The following is a 15,538-nucleotide window of genomic DNA, read 5'->3' as shown; positions in this document are numbered from 1 at the left end:
GCATGAAATAAACAAAATGAATAACAAGCGTATTATTAATTAAACTAAAAAATCTACTTTAACATCTATGTTAGGAGCATTAACACTAAATCCTTTTATGAAATGACAGGCTAGGAAATGACAAGCTAGTTATACAACTAGATGGATCTCTTACATTATTTGCATTGATATTATGCTTAATCTTCACGAGATGACAGTTCACATTGCTGATACATGAAGATCAAAACAGAAAGCCCATATTTTGAAGTGCCAACCAACCTATGCAATTTTCAAAATGTAAACACAGCAAAGGAGCAAAATGGCAGATTTAGTTCCTTATGAGTGTAAGAGCTATTCAAAAGCTTATTAACATAACAAACTAAGCTTACATATTTCAGTTAGTCAGCTTGGTACTAGTAGCTTATAGAGATCAGGAAGCCTCGAGAGCAAATATATGGGAAAACTATTGAAAAGACATAGGTATTGAAAGATAACTGCACCCTCTGCTGTTGAAATAATATTAAAAAGATGCAGAAGTTGTGACCACAATTTTCTAATTCTCCTTAATTGTGCCGTGAGACTGGACAGTAGCCAATATAACAAAGAGGGTAAACTAGCTATACAAAAAAAACAAAACAATTGTGGATACTGGAAATCAGAAATCATAAACTGTAGATGGATAATCTTACATCAATTGTCAGAAAATATTTGGAAACCATAATTATTGATAAGTTTATAATTATATCACAAATGTCTGAATTAACAAAAGAGAGTTAGCGTGAATTTTTAAAGATAAGTTGTGCCTTGACAAATTTAATGAAATTTTGCGGAAATTAATTGGATAAAGCAAATGGTAGATGCAACATAAGTAGATTTTCAGAAGGCAGTTTCTAAGGAGTCTCAGATATCCATAAAAAATTTCAGATGTGCTTTAAAGGGGGGACTGTAATGTTAGGAATAGAAAGTTGTTTCCCAAACAGGAATTAGTTAACTTTGGTTAATGCATCCCTGGAATTCCTGTTGGGTCTATGTTTTGTTTTTAGTATGGAACAACAAAAGTTAAATGGTCAGATAGGAAAGTGGATGTACTGAAGGATCCCAGATGCAAATTAATCCAGAGAAACAAGAGATAATCCAATTTCAGAATGAAAGATGGAATGGGAGCATACACTTGACAGAAAGATGAAAACCTTATGGAGGTTCATAATATGCTGAAAGTTTCAGTGGAGGTAAAGAAGGCATTAAAAAAGCTTTTAGTACCAAGGTAGAAACAATGCCATGATTATGGCAGATTATTTTCATTGTGACATTTAACTACAGCCCTCCCTCAACTCTACTACTGCTGAAAGTCTTTCAAACTTTGTTAGCTTTAAGTTTGCATATCTCAAACAAACAGAATGCTGGAGAACCTCAGCATGGTCTGGCAACATCTGTGGAGCCAGAAACAGTTAACATTTTGAGTCTGGTATGACTCTTTTTCATAACTAAAAGGTGATGGAAAATAGGTGCATTTTTGTATTTTTGACAGAGACAGAGGGCTAAGAGAACAGACAGTACAGAGGCCCAAGGCAAAGATAAAAGGGTTATTAATAGTGGAGAAAGAAAATTAGAAATCTAAACACGGTGTCAATTAATGTGAATAAAAGAGAATTAGTCTTTGCAAATTGCAAAGTAGACAAGGTAGATAGGCATGGCATGGAGGGAGAGAATGTAAGAGAAATAAAAGGACATCCATAAAGTAGTCAGTTTCATTTAATTCAATGTTGAGACCTTAAAGCTGTAGAACGTCACATGGAAAGTGTAGTTCCTCAAAATTGTGTTGTGTTTTATTGGAATATTGCAGCAGGCTCAGGGCAAAAATATTTGTATGACAGCAAGGTTGTTTATTGAAATAGCAAGTAACTTGGAGTCAGGGTCATTCCTATGAACAAAACAGAAATGTTCTATATAATGGTTACTTAGTCTTGTCATTGTAAAGGAGACCACTTTATGGGCAGCGAATGCAACTACCAATGTGTGATCTATGGGCTTTACTTTAAGATGCAGAACTACAATGAATAAGTTGTTTGCTAGTGCAAAGATCCTACATGAAGTTAAAATTTTCAGCTGCCAGCTCGTAAAAAAGTTATAACTGGCAACTTCATTCAGATTTAAGTTTTAAACAGGAGTTCTCAAAGTTTCTCCACATCTAAATCCCATTTCAAGACTGGAAAATTGTCACATCTCCTCAGTGAGAGCTGTAGGAGCTGAGGGGTGAGGTTGGGAATTCAGAAACTCAATATAACAACATTTAAATTTTAATACAAGATGCAAGAATGTAGTACCTTTCATTCTTATTCTGTAAGAGCAGTTGAATTTTGCAACATACAGTAATAATTTGCACACTGAAACTTTCATAATCATGCAATCCATTATTTAAACATTATTGTATTTTAATAATTATCTACATAAACTATGATAACTGGTCTTATTTGCATTGTCGTCGCAATTCAGCAGAGACTATAATTTCTCATAAATCAATTACTGAGTGGGAAAATGGATGCAGCTAATCTATAAAGCTTTTGCATCATATGAAAAAAAAATCTACAGTTCAACTTTAAGTGATCAAACAGTCCAATTAACATTAGCACAAAAACTCATATGTAATTATGTATCACAATTATCAACCTGATATATTTTGGCATTTGGTGTAAAAACATGTCATGGAGCTGGTTTAGCTCCACTCCAGCTTTATTTGAAGTGCAAGCACAAAATACTAGAACTAATAACCAAAAAAAAACCCTGCATAGAATCAACAGTTTAATAAAGTCTTTGTTAAAAACTAAAATTGCAATGTAATTGTTAAGTAAAGATCCCACACTACTTGTACCCAGATGTCATATTTTTTGATCAAAAGTAATTTTCAGTAAAATGTAAAAGTTAGGACTGCTCATTCTGCATGTTCTACCAGCAATTATGCTTTCAAACTGGTGGCTTCTGGTTTGAAATCCATCCTACTGTGTAGCAACATTATTCATGTGTACATTTCGCATTACAAAAATGTACAATGCACAATCGTATACTATGCTCCCATGGATAAATATGCACAAATTTGTCTATATTTTGCAAAATCAGAAATGTAACTCACTTTGTATAAATACAGACTGACCCACCAGAACACATGCCAAACAGGATGAAACATTTTCCAAATTATAAATTGACTTGAAAGTACCATCCAAAAACTGCAAAAGTAAGTATAGTCAGATATGAAAATTCTTATCGCCACTAATGTGTCAACTGTCATGTATATTACTCAAGTTAAAACTAGGATTTCAATGGTATGCTGTTAGAATACTGACAGTAACACCTGAGGGTACCACAAAGGGCTCTCCTTCTTTAATCCTCACCTGAGGCATGGTGACCCTCAGGTTAAACGACCAACAGTTGTGTCTCTCTAATGAGAGCAGTCCAATGGTCTGGTAGAACTGCGGCAACTTTAAATTTCAATATGCAAATTTGCATTTTATTTCTTTCAATATTTCATTTGCTTTCTAGATTAGTATCATTAAAAATGCGCTATTATTTGGTAACTACTTCCAATACTGGTACCCGCTTTAGAACAATGAAGAGCCAAGAAACATATTAACTTATCTTTGCACTTCTTCCTCTATAGGTTGAGTTAGTTTCATTAGAACACTCATAATGCTGAGGATATCTACTTTATAGTGATTATAGAATACTTTCACTCAATAAAAGGAATCAATACATTGCTGCCAATTAATATAGACTTTTTGCAATGATGGAAAAGTAACCCAAGATCAGCACGTCAGGCCACAAAACACTTTACTTGTACCATGTCTGACTCTGTTTTCAACACACTGCAAACTAATGTTCACATTGTATGAACACTAACTCATTGGTTTAGTGATCTTTTAGGGTGAAAACATCATGAAGCATGCTCCACAGAATGAATCAGCCTCAAACACACAGGTGCTGTTTCACTACTGATGACTCAGTAATACTAATTTTGAAGAAGAATTTGAATCACACTTATTCTCCTTATCACAGAACAACATGTTACAAGATGCTTCGGTGGTATTAACCCAGTAATTGCAGATGACTGCAATATAAATTATTCTGAGTAAATGCACACATTATCCAAGTTTTCAGTACACCAAGCATACTTGTAACTCTTCCTTCTACTTTGCCAATGCTACTGAGGTGATTATTTCTGGAACGTACTTGATTTACCTGATCCTATGCTCTTTACTCACCTCCTCATTGTACTCTTTCAATGCTGGGATCAGAATGTTCACATCACTGCTTAGTCTAATTTCTTCCGAGACTTTAACTATGTCACAACTTGCTTCCCTTAATCTATCCTTCCTCATACAACTCTCCTATAATCCAAACTGCAGACCATTTAGCCACTGTATCCTGTTGTGGATCACAATGGTCGGGTTCTATGATAAATTATCCAATTCCTCTTTTCAGTTACTCAATAAAAATAAACATAATGATGCAAAAAAACACTTTTTTGCAGCTAACCAGTTAGAAGATGATCTGAGCAGTCTGAAATATAGAAACTAGAAACAACTATTAACACATTATATTTCCACCTCTATCAACAAGGAGTATGGGTAAGAAATTTCTCACTACAATGAATTTGCACATCTCAGCATGAGAGCATTCAGGAAGTCGTCATCTTTTCAGTAAAACTAGGTGGTGAGTATTATTGAAAAATAATACGCCTAGAAAGAGCATCACACTCCACTGCAACATTCTCTACAATTGGTTAGCCCATTCTCAAAACTATCGATACGCATGTTAACGAAAAGGAAAATAACATGGATGCTGAAAATCTGAAATAAAAGCAAAAAAAAATTTCAGATTGCTCAGCGGGCATCTGTGGAGAGAAACAGAGTTAGGTGCCAGGTCAGGATGAGCTGAGTCAGTAGAAGGGGATGGGGGCTCTTTTATTGAGTTCATAGAACAATACAACGCAAAATAGGCCCATTAGCCCTCAATGTTGCATCGACCTGTGAACTAATCTAAGCCTATCTCCCTACACTATCCCATCATCATGCATATGCTTATCCAAGGACTGTTTAAATGCCCCTGAAGTGGCTGAGTTAACTACACTGGCAGGCAGGGGAATCCACACCCTTACCTGCCTCTGACATCTGTCTTAAATCTATCACCCCTCAATTTGTAGCCATGCCCTCTCGTACAAGCTGCCATCATCATCTGAGGAAAAGCACTCTCACTGACCGTCCTATTTAATCCTCTGATCATCTTGTATGCTTCTATCAAAGCCCTTCTTAGCCTTCTTCTCTCCAATGAGAACATACCCAAGTCCCTCAGCCTTTCGTCATAAGACCTTCCCTCCAGACCAGGCAACATCCTGCAAATCTCCTCTGCACCTTTTCCAGTGCTTCACATCTTTCCTGAAATGGGGCGCTCAGAACTGTACACAATATTCCAAGTGAGGCCGCACTAACATTTTGTATATTTGTAGCATGGCATCACGGCTCCAGAACTCAATCCCTCTACCAATAAAACCTATGTCAATCTGGGTGGGAACTTTCAGGGATCTATGTACATGGACTCCAAGATCTGTCTGCACATCCACACTACCAAGAATCTTTCGGCTGACCCAGTATTCTGCCTTCCTGGTATTATTCCCAAAGTGAATCACCTCACATTTGTCTGCATTGAATTCCATTTGCCACCTCTCAGCCCAATTCTGCAGTTTATCAAACTCCCCCTGCAATCTGCAACATTCTTTCACACTGCCCACCACTCCACCGACTTTAGTGTCATCTGCAACCTTACTAATCCACCCACCTATAGCTGCGTCCAAGTCATTTATAAAAATGACAAACAGCAGTGGTCCCAAAACAGATCCTTGTGGTACACCACTTGTAATCAGACTCCAGGCTGAATATTTTCCATTTACCACCACTTGCTGCCTTCTTACAGAAAGCCCCTTTCTAATCCAAACTGCTAAATCACCCTCAATTCCAAGCCTCTGCATCTTCTCCAATAGCTTACCATGTGGAACCTTATGAAAGGCTTTACTGAAGTCCATGCACACCACGTCAACTGCCCTACCCTCATCCATATGCTTAGTCACCTTCTCAAAAAAACTCAATGAGGCTTGTGAGACATGACCTGCTCTTGACGAAACCATGTTGACTATCTCCAATCAAATTGTTGCTTGCTAGATGATTGTAAATCCTATCCTTTATAATCCTTTGCAAAACTTTTCCTACAACAGACATAAGGCTCACTGGTCTATAATAACCTGGGTCATCTCTATTACCCTTCTTGAACAAGGGGGCAACATTTGCAATCCTCCAGTCCTCTAGTACTAAACCTGCAGACAATGACAACTCAAAGATCAAGGCCAAAGGCTCCGCCATCTCCTCCCTAGCTTCCCAGAGGATCCTCGGATTTATCCCATCCAGCCCAGGGAACTTGTCTACTTTCACTCCTTCTAGAATTGATAACACCTGTTCGTAACTAACTCCAATCCTTTCTAGTCTAATAACTCATATCTCAGTCTTCTCCTCGACAATATTCTCCTTTACTCGAGTGAAAACAGATGAGAAATATTCGTTTAGCACCTCTCCAATCTCCACGGGTCATTTTGTGATATTTTTCCTTAATCCCATCATAGTGGAGTCAGGTATTTTCTACATGAGTATTCTTGTTTCATATATGCACAAACTTTGGTTCTTTATCATACCCATTGCCAATCTCTTCAGCTTTTGCATCATGAAATATTTTAATATTTAATCTCTCCTGCCCTCTACCACATCAAAGACATTTTTTTGTTATTCCTGCATCCTTCCACTAACTTAAAACTCTTGTACAACTTTTTTCCAAAAATGAAGAACATTTGATAAAAAAATCCTTTTGCCAGTGATATTTAATGAAGCTGCAACTCCACAACAGTTTACACCAGTAAATATTTTAACCATGACAAAATGCTGATACATACATTTTTCACGTAATATAAATGAATGATGACATATTCAAGTGCCACTTCAATTGTGATTTGCACCATTCTAAGTGACACTATTAGGAGTTATCAACAGGATTTCTTCCAAAGACAAAATAGGTAGTTGTTAAAATGAACAACAGCAAGTTATTTCAGGCAAAAATGGAGGTGGTGGTGGTGGTGGTGGAAGAGGAAAGGATTTGTATCTTTTTGTAATACTCTCCATGGCCTGAAATTATAAAGCACTTTAGAACCAATGAAGCACTTCTGAAGCGTCATCATTAATGTAAGTAACATGGCAGCCAAGTTGTGCACTGCAAGGTCCCACAGAGGCAATAATAAAACAAACAAGCTTGAACTGTTTTAACAATATCTTAGGGATGAAACCAGATGGACCATCCAGCATCGAATAACAAATAGAAAACAACAATGGCAAATTCAGCCCAGTTGATCGTGTAAAGTTCTCCTCAGCATCTAGGGGCTACTCCCAGAATTGGGATAGCTGTCTCAGATTAGTCAAACAACAGCTTGACAATCATACTCATGGAGTTACAATTTATATCATGTCTCAGACAACACCATCACGATCTCTGAGTTTATCCTGGCTGACCATCAGGACCTAGCAGAGGTAGTGGCAAAGTGAACTGCATTGGGAGTCTTCAATATTGACCCGAGACCCCATGAAATCAGGTCAAACAACAGGCAAAGCAACCTTCTGCTGATTACCAGAAACATGCAATATCCCCGACCTTGGCTGATGAATCAGTACTTCTTTACTTAAGTACTCTTCCAAGTACTTCTCCACTTGGACGAAGCACGGAGGATGACAAGAGCACACAATTTATTCTGAAGGGGGGACTTCAATGTTGAGTGGCTTGGTAGCACCACTACTGGCCAAGCTTGCCAAGTCCTAAAGGACATAACCATTAGAGTTTGCGGCAGGCGGCAAGGATACCAAGACAGAACAACGCACTTTACCTTAGCCTCGCCTATATGTGGTCATAGACACATCCACGACAATATTGGCATGAATGACCACCACACAATCCTTGTATAGAAAAGGCCATCTCACTGAGAATACCCTCCATCATTTTGTATGGCACTTCCGCCATGCAAAAAGAGGATAAACTTCCAAGAGATCTAGTAACCCAGAAATCAGCAGCTATGAGGCAATGTGGGCCATTAGCAGCAAGCAGCAGAATTGTACTCCAACATAACCTGAAACCTTAAAGCCCAGCAAATCATCCACTCTCCCCTGATCATCCTGGTTCAACGAAGAGTGCAGGTGGGAATGCCAGGAGCAGCACCAAGCACACCTAAAAATGAGGTACCAAGCTGTATTACTTGCATGCCAAACAGCATAAGCAGCAAGTGGCAGACAGAGCTAAGCAATTTCACAATCAATAGATCATATCAAAACCGTGCAGTCATTCCACATTCAATCATAAAGGCTAGTGGACAATTAAACAAATCTTCTCAAAAACTTGCTGACAATTAAACAATTCAAAAGGAAGTGGCTCTATAGCAGAAGTACATAGTGGATGATCCATGTCGGTTTCCTCCAGATGCAAGCCTTTAGCTTTGATTCATTCCACTCAATATCAAGAAACAATCTGAGGTTGGATAGTGCAAAGGTTACATGCTCCGACAACATTGCAGCAATAGTTCTGACGATGTGTGCTCCAGAACCTGCTGGCTTTCTAACCAGGTTGTTCCAGTACAGCTGAAACACTGACATCTATTCAACAATGTGGAAAATTACCCAGGTTGCCCTGTATACAAAAAGCACAACAAATCCAAATCAGTAAATTACTACCCCAGCGTACTTACAAAAAATTAATAAAGTGATGGAAGATGTCATCAACAGTGCTATTGGGCAGCACTTACTTAAGAATAACCTGCTCACCAAAGTTCTGGCTGTAGCAGAACCCAAACATTCAGCTCCTGAACTCACAGAGTCTTGGTTCAAATATAGACAAAAGGGCTGAATTTCAGAGGTGAGTGAGAGTGACACCCCTTGATATCCAAGCTGCGTTTGACAGAGAGTGGCATCAAGTAGCCTTGGCAAAACTAAAGTCAGTGGAAATCAGGGGAAAATCCTTTGCTGGATGAAATCATACTTGGTACAAAGGAAGCAGTTGAGATTGTTAGAGGCCAATCATCTCAGTTCCAAGATATCTCTGCAGGAGTTCCTCAGAATAGTGTTTTACACCCAATCACCTTCAGCTGCTTCAGTGTCCTTTCCTCCATTGAAAGGTCAGTGATGGAAATGTTCTCTACACAATGTTCTACACCATTCATGACTCCAAGATACTGAAACAGTCCATGTCCAAATGCAGAAAGATCTGAACAATATCCAAGTTTGGGCTATCAGTGGCAATTAACATTCACGCCCAAAGAAGTGTCAAGCAATGCAACGCAATGACCATCTTCAACATTAAAAAAATACTGGAGGTTACCATTAACCAGAAACTGAAATGGACTAATCACTGATATCATGGCTACAGGAGCAGGTCGGAAGCTGGGGTCCTGTAGCAAGTGACTCACCTCCTGATTCCCCAAAGCCTGTCCACCATCTGCAGGGCACAAGTTAGGAGTATAATGGAATACTCCCCACTTGCCTGAATGAGTACAGCTACAAAAGCACTCAATAATAAAGTCATAGAGATGTCCAGCACAGGGAAAAAGCCCTTCGGTCCAACTCATCCATGCCAACCAGATATCCCAACCCAATCCAGTCCCACCTGCCAGCACCGGGCCCATATTCATGTACCCTTCCTATTCATGTACCCATCCAAATGCCTTTTAAATGTTGCAATTGTACCAGCCTCCACCACTTCCTCAGAGCTCATTCCATACGCGTACCATCCTCTGCATGAAAAAGTTGCCCCTTAGGTCTCTTTTATGTCATACTCCTCTCACCCAAACCTATGCCCTCTAGTTCTGAACTCCCCCAACCCAGGGAAGAGACTTTGTCTATTTATCCCATCCATGCCCCTCATGATTTAAAAAACCTCCGTAAGGTCATCCCTCAGCCTCCGATGCTCCAGGAAAGAAAACCCCAAACTATTCAACCTCTCTCTATAGCTCAAATCCTCCAACCCTGGCAACATCCTTGAAAATCTTTTTCGAATCTTTTCAAATTTCACAACATCTTTCCAATAGGAAGGACATCAGATTTGCACATAATATTCCAAAAGTGACCTGACCAATGTCTTGTACAGCTGCAACATGACCTCCCAACTCCTGTACTCAATACTCTGACCAATAGGGAAAAGCATACCAAACACCTTCTTCACTATCCTATCTACCTGTGACTCAACTTTCAAGGAGCTTTGAAGCTACACTCCAAGGTCCCTCTGTTCAGCAACATTCCCCAGGACCTTACCATTAAGTGTATAAGTCCTGCTAAGATTTGCTTTCCCAAAATGCAGTACATCACATTTTTCTGAATTAAACTCCGTCTGCCACTTCTCCAAGAAGCTTGACACCATCTGGTTCACTAATGTCCTTTATGGAAGGAAACTGCCGGGCGGCACGGTGGCACAGTGGTTAGCACTGCTGCCTCACAGCGCCTGAAGACCTGGGTTCAATTCCCGACTCAGGCGACTGACTGTGTGGAGTTTGCACGTTCTCCCCGTGTCTGCGTGGGTTTCCTCCGGGTGCTCCGGTTTCCTCCCACAGTCCAAAGATGTGCGGGTCAGGTGAATTGGCCATGCTAAATTGCCCGTAGTGTTAGGTAAGGGGTAATGTAGGGGTATGGGTGGGTTTCGCTTCGGCGGGTCGGTGTGGACTTGTTGGGCCGAAGGGCCTGTTTCCACACTAAGTCTAATCTAATCTAATCTTACCTGGTCTGGCCTACAGTGACTCCAGACCTACAGCAACGTGGCTGACCCATAACTGCCCTTTGGGCAATTAGGAACGGCCGATAAATGCTGCCTAGACAGTGGCACCTTTATCTCATGAATGGATAAGAAAAAACCCCTGTCAAATCAGCAGACTTATGGCACCACATCCACAAACATTCACTCTCATTATCACCAATGCTCCGTAGTAGCAGTCTGCACCATTTACAAGATGCATTGCAGAAATTTGCTGAAACTTTTTTTTGAAAGAAAGGGGTTTTGGAGAAGCACATCCACAGCTTGGAAAAATAAAACTTCTTAGTTTCAGTTTGGGACAATGCTGCTGGGTACCTGGCTAAACCTGGATGCTAGCGAGTTTTGAGAAGATTTGTAGCTCAGGTTGAGGTTCTCGATGTAGGTTTGCTCACTGAGCTGGAAGGTTCATTTCCAGATGTTTTGTCACCCTACTAGGTACTATCTTCAGTGGGCCTCCAGGCGAAGCAATGCTCTTGATTCCTGCTTTCTATTTATACATTTGGGTTTCTTTGGGTTGGATGTGTAAAGCAGTTTCACCTGAGAAAGGCGGAAGGTAGTTTAGAATTGCTAAAAATTAGTTACCTTCAAGTAAGCAGTTTAGTAAGTTCCAAGCTAGGAATGTTTTAAATCCAAAAAGGGTTATTTGAGAAAGTTGAAGCTCACTTATGGGAAAAATGAAAGGAAAAGGCTATCAGATTCTAACAAGTGAGAATTGAAGTCACATCTAAATCAAATCCACCATGGGATTAAGAAGGGCATTCTCTGGTGTTTGAGTACTATAGTAGGACGCTTTTGGGATTATACTTTTACTGTGCTACAAATTTCAAAAATTTGCACTAAGAGTAAATAGTTTGATTTATTTTATTTTAGTTTCATTTCTTCTGCATAATAAACTTGTTTCATTGCTAAAGTCAAACTGTACAACATTGTAGACTTACATTTCAGTGAGAGACCACTTCATTAAAACCAACAAAAAAATACAAAATATGATCTATCAAGGTGGATTTCAATCTGAAATTAACTTTCCAATGATAACATCAATTAAAAACATAAGTGTTTGTGGAGGGGCAGTAAAGATAAGCTATGCTGATATCTCCTCTTGGCTCTTTGACAAGGAGAAATAGGTCTAAAACTTTTCATATTTGTACACAGACTGGACTGTGAATGCTAATTTCATCTTGAATTCAACGAAGAATCAACACTAAAGAAATTAAAAGTTCATACAAATATTGAATCTTTTCTAGGTTCCTATCCCTCCCACAGTATCAGAACAATGTTTATCAAAGTCACAAATTACATCCTGTGAGACTATAATATAGATAAAATTATCCCTCATTGACTTTCATGACCTGTCTGCAATACTTGACATCTACCTCCAAGGTTTTCCTAATGTCTTCAAACTATACAGAAGTACTAAAATCTGATTCCATTTTCACCTGATCAAATCTCCAGCATCAATTGCAATAGCTTGTTTCCTGATGCTAGATATTATGACAACTGAAGCTATTGTTATCAGTCTCCACACCAAATTCCATTTTTCCCCCTTGCAATGATTTGAGACTAAACCAAACTGTGTAGCTTGAGTATCATATTTGACCTAGATCTGAGCTATCAACCATGCCACAATATCACTGAGGTCACCTATTTCTTCAATACCACCTGACTTCATCCCAACTCAAATTATCTGCTGCTGTAAGGCTTAGCCTTTGTTCCATCTATACTTGGTGATTTCAACAGATAATTGGATGGCTCTGCTGGTCATGTCATAGGTCTATGAGGAATTAGTGGAAACATCAACTTAGTCTGCTCATTATCAAGAAATATTTTATCCCATCCCTTGCTTTCAAATCCTTTTGTGGCCAAACCACCTCGAGCAATAATTCTCTGATATGTCTGTGCTCATCTAATTCTAGCCTCTTCAACACCCCCAATTTTAACTGTTGAAGCATTGCTAGTGGAACTTTGAAGCGCTAAATTCTAAAATTTCTTCCCACATCCTTCCATTTCATATTCCATCCTTTTAAGACACTCCTTAATACTCATCTCTTTGACCAAGTTTTTCCTATTTTGTTTTATAATTCTCCTCCGGAGCAACCTGAAATGTTGAATTACTATAAAAGTTTGTTCTAAATGCTGCATACACACACTATTATATTTTAAAGGAATTTGCTGCTTGTGATGTACCTTGAGATAGATAATTTACATTGCATATTGTTTCTTAACACAGATGGTGGAGTATTGTTGAAAATGCTTCATGATAGTCACCTGAAAGTAATATCTTACCTGAGTCAAACTCTTATCACTCCACACCCAAGCTGCTCTAATCAATAATGATGTAAAAATTAAACTACCCATAAGGTCTTATTGGATGGGGAGAAAAGGTATTCAGGAAGAGCGATAGCAAGAACAGATTGCCAGCCAACACCAACTGAGAAGAAGATTCACACTTAAACAACCAGAAACTTGGCTGCTCTGCAACCATTTTATGACCACAGATGTGAGAGCCCACACTGAACAAACCCCCCCCCCCCCCCACCCCGAATAGCTGCAAACTTTTCTGATTTATCAGAAGCTCTATAGTCTGTGCAATCCCAGAATTAAGTGGTAACCACTGCTGAGAGTACAAACGGGCCCTGAAGAGTGATGGAACCTTGAGGGTTGAGAGGCCACCTAGACACTCACCCCCCTCCCCAATTAGCGCACTTTATCCTCATTGCTTATGCCTCATTCCTTGAGCATCATTTCAATATCACATCTATTCCATCTGCACATGCAATGCAGACTTTGCATATGATGTCATGATATAGCAGGTTTGGAATTTTGTGCATGCATGTTTTTAAATGATTACCAATGTACAGTTGCCCATAGTTGCAGGTGTCATTAGACACTGACTTTATGAGCCCCAAATACACTGGTGGGAAATGTAGAATTCACCCCATTAATACAAACTGTCTGGATATACAACCTCGGACCATTTGGTTAAAAAAAAATCAAAACTTAATTACTTACAAAACCATTTGCAAATTCAATTTTAGCATTCGTAACTTCAGCCTTAAACTGGGTAAAGAACAGGTAGGACTTTCCCTGAGGTCTGCAAAAGGAAAAAAAGTCAACATTTATCACAAATGAGTCAATTTTACTCTATTTTTTAAGATATATAATCATAGGCATTTTAGTCCTCAATTTTATTAAGTTACTTTGTTTAACATGATATCCTTTTCTTCATCCAATCCTACTCATTTCGACTTAATGAATAAGCATTAGTCATGAACCACAGAGGAAAAAGAAAACTGAGGTCCAATAAACACTGATGCAAAATCTCTTGCCAATCAGACAATAGGTACGAATGTGCAGCTTAGTTCCTTATATCATCATTACCATTTTAGCGAAGTATAATTGCAACCAAGTGAAGTGGCCTTCTAGACTGCAAAAAATACTCATCAGTATAAATATGGACCTTTCTTTCAAAATGCTGAATGTCTTGGCTATATTAAACTGCAATCAAGTACTAATGGGAAGAGATTTTCAACTGATTTTGAGATCAGGTACAGGTGCAATTTGAGAACAATTGTTGAGTTTAATTTAGAAAATATAGATGAAAATAATTTGTCCAAATCTATGTCAGTAATGAATACATCTGCAAAAGGTACAGGTGTTACTTTCAAGTTCATAAATGAAACCAACTGTAATGGTATTTCCTTTGCGTAGGTCAGGAAGGAACATACTATAAAGTAGGTGTTTTTAAATCAACCTCTTCAGACACTGCAACACACCTCTGGAACAGAGAGGGCGAGAAACCAGATCTTTTGCGCCACAAGGTAGAGACATGACCTCTGCACCACAACTATAAATATGCTGAACAAGATTGCCACATCAGTTAATTGAGAACTAAACATTATACTGCAAAGTAGCTGTGTTACTTAATACAGGTATTACATTTGCTTGTGAAATTAAACTCATACAAATATTTATTGACATAATCATATCAACATGCAAGCTGGAAACAGGCAAAGAGTTTCCTTCATCCCAGAAAATAAAGTCCTGTGTATGTTTTGGGATTTATACGATAAACCAGGTTCTAAAAGAAAGCAGCATTGAAATGTATCCAGTGTTTTTCTAAGATGAATGACTTACTCTGAAACGCTTCACTGAAGTTACTAAATTCATGTTAAATAGGTTTAATGATACCTATTTCATGTAACAATGCTTATTCAAAGCAGGGTCATAAATCCTGATACACTTACCGCCAGACAGAGCAAGAGAATAGCTTGTTGTCCTCACTGATGCCTACACTCATGTGCCATTGCTGTAGGGGAAAAGCAATTATACTTCATCAAACAAAGACATTTACAAAAGAAAGTCTTCATTATTTCTGTACTATAGACAGTTAATTTACGGTAACCATAGCAGCTGCAGGCTTGAAAACTAAGGTTGCAGTCTTCTGAAGTGTGGCTGATTAAACATAGATTAAAAATAAATTTCTGTTGGGGAGGTGTTAAATCAGATAAAAGAATCCTGCAATATTAATTCAAGTCTTATGAAAAGAAATTAAACAATAAGCAAATATCAACACATTTAAGCTTCCTAACTAAGGTTTCCAACCTAAATTCTGAAAGCATTTCAAACTTCTTTGAGAAAGTATGAAATGTTTGACATGAATTATGAGCTGGTTTTCAGGTTTCATGAGAGGAAA

General features: G+C 38.6%; 1 protein-coding gene across 1 annotated transcript in view; it reads right to left on the bottom strand.

Moving 5' to 3' along the window:
- Positions 1-15,538, bottom strand: part of mydgf (myeloid-derived growth factor) — a 47,437-nt gene that overhangs the window by 11,596 nt on the left and 20,303 nt on the right. Inside the window, exons 3-4 of the mRNA XM_060846292.1 lie at positions 15,090-15,151; positions 13,855-13,936 (exon numbers count right to left, since the gene is read on the bottom strand). Of these exons, the coding sequence (XP_060702275.1) occupies positions 13,855-13,936; positions 15,090-15,151 (144 nt within the window). The remainder of the gene's footprint in view (positions 1-13,854; positions 13,937-15,089; positions 15,152-15,538) is intronic.

The sequence above is a fragment of the Hemiscyllium ocellatum genome, chromosome 28 (assembly GCF_020745735.1).
Source record: "Hemiscyllium ocellatum isolate sHemOce1 chromosome 28, sHemOce1.pat.X.cur, whole genome shotgun sequence".
Classification (NCBI taxonomy): domain Eukaryota; kingdom Metazoa; phylum Chordata; class Chondrichthyes; order Orectolobiformes; family Hemiscylliidae; genus Hemiscyllium; species Hemiscyllium ocellatum.
Note: the sequence above shows the minus strand (reverse complement) of the source record. Positions and strands in the feature narration are given on the sequence as shown.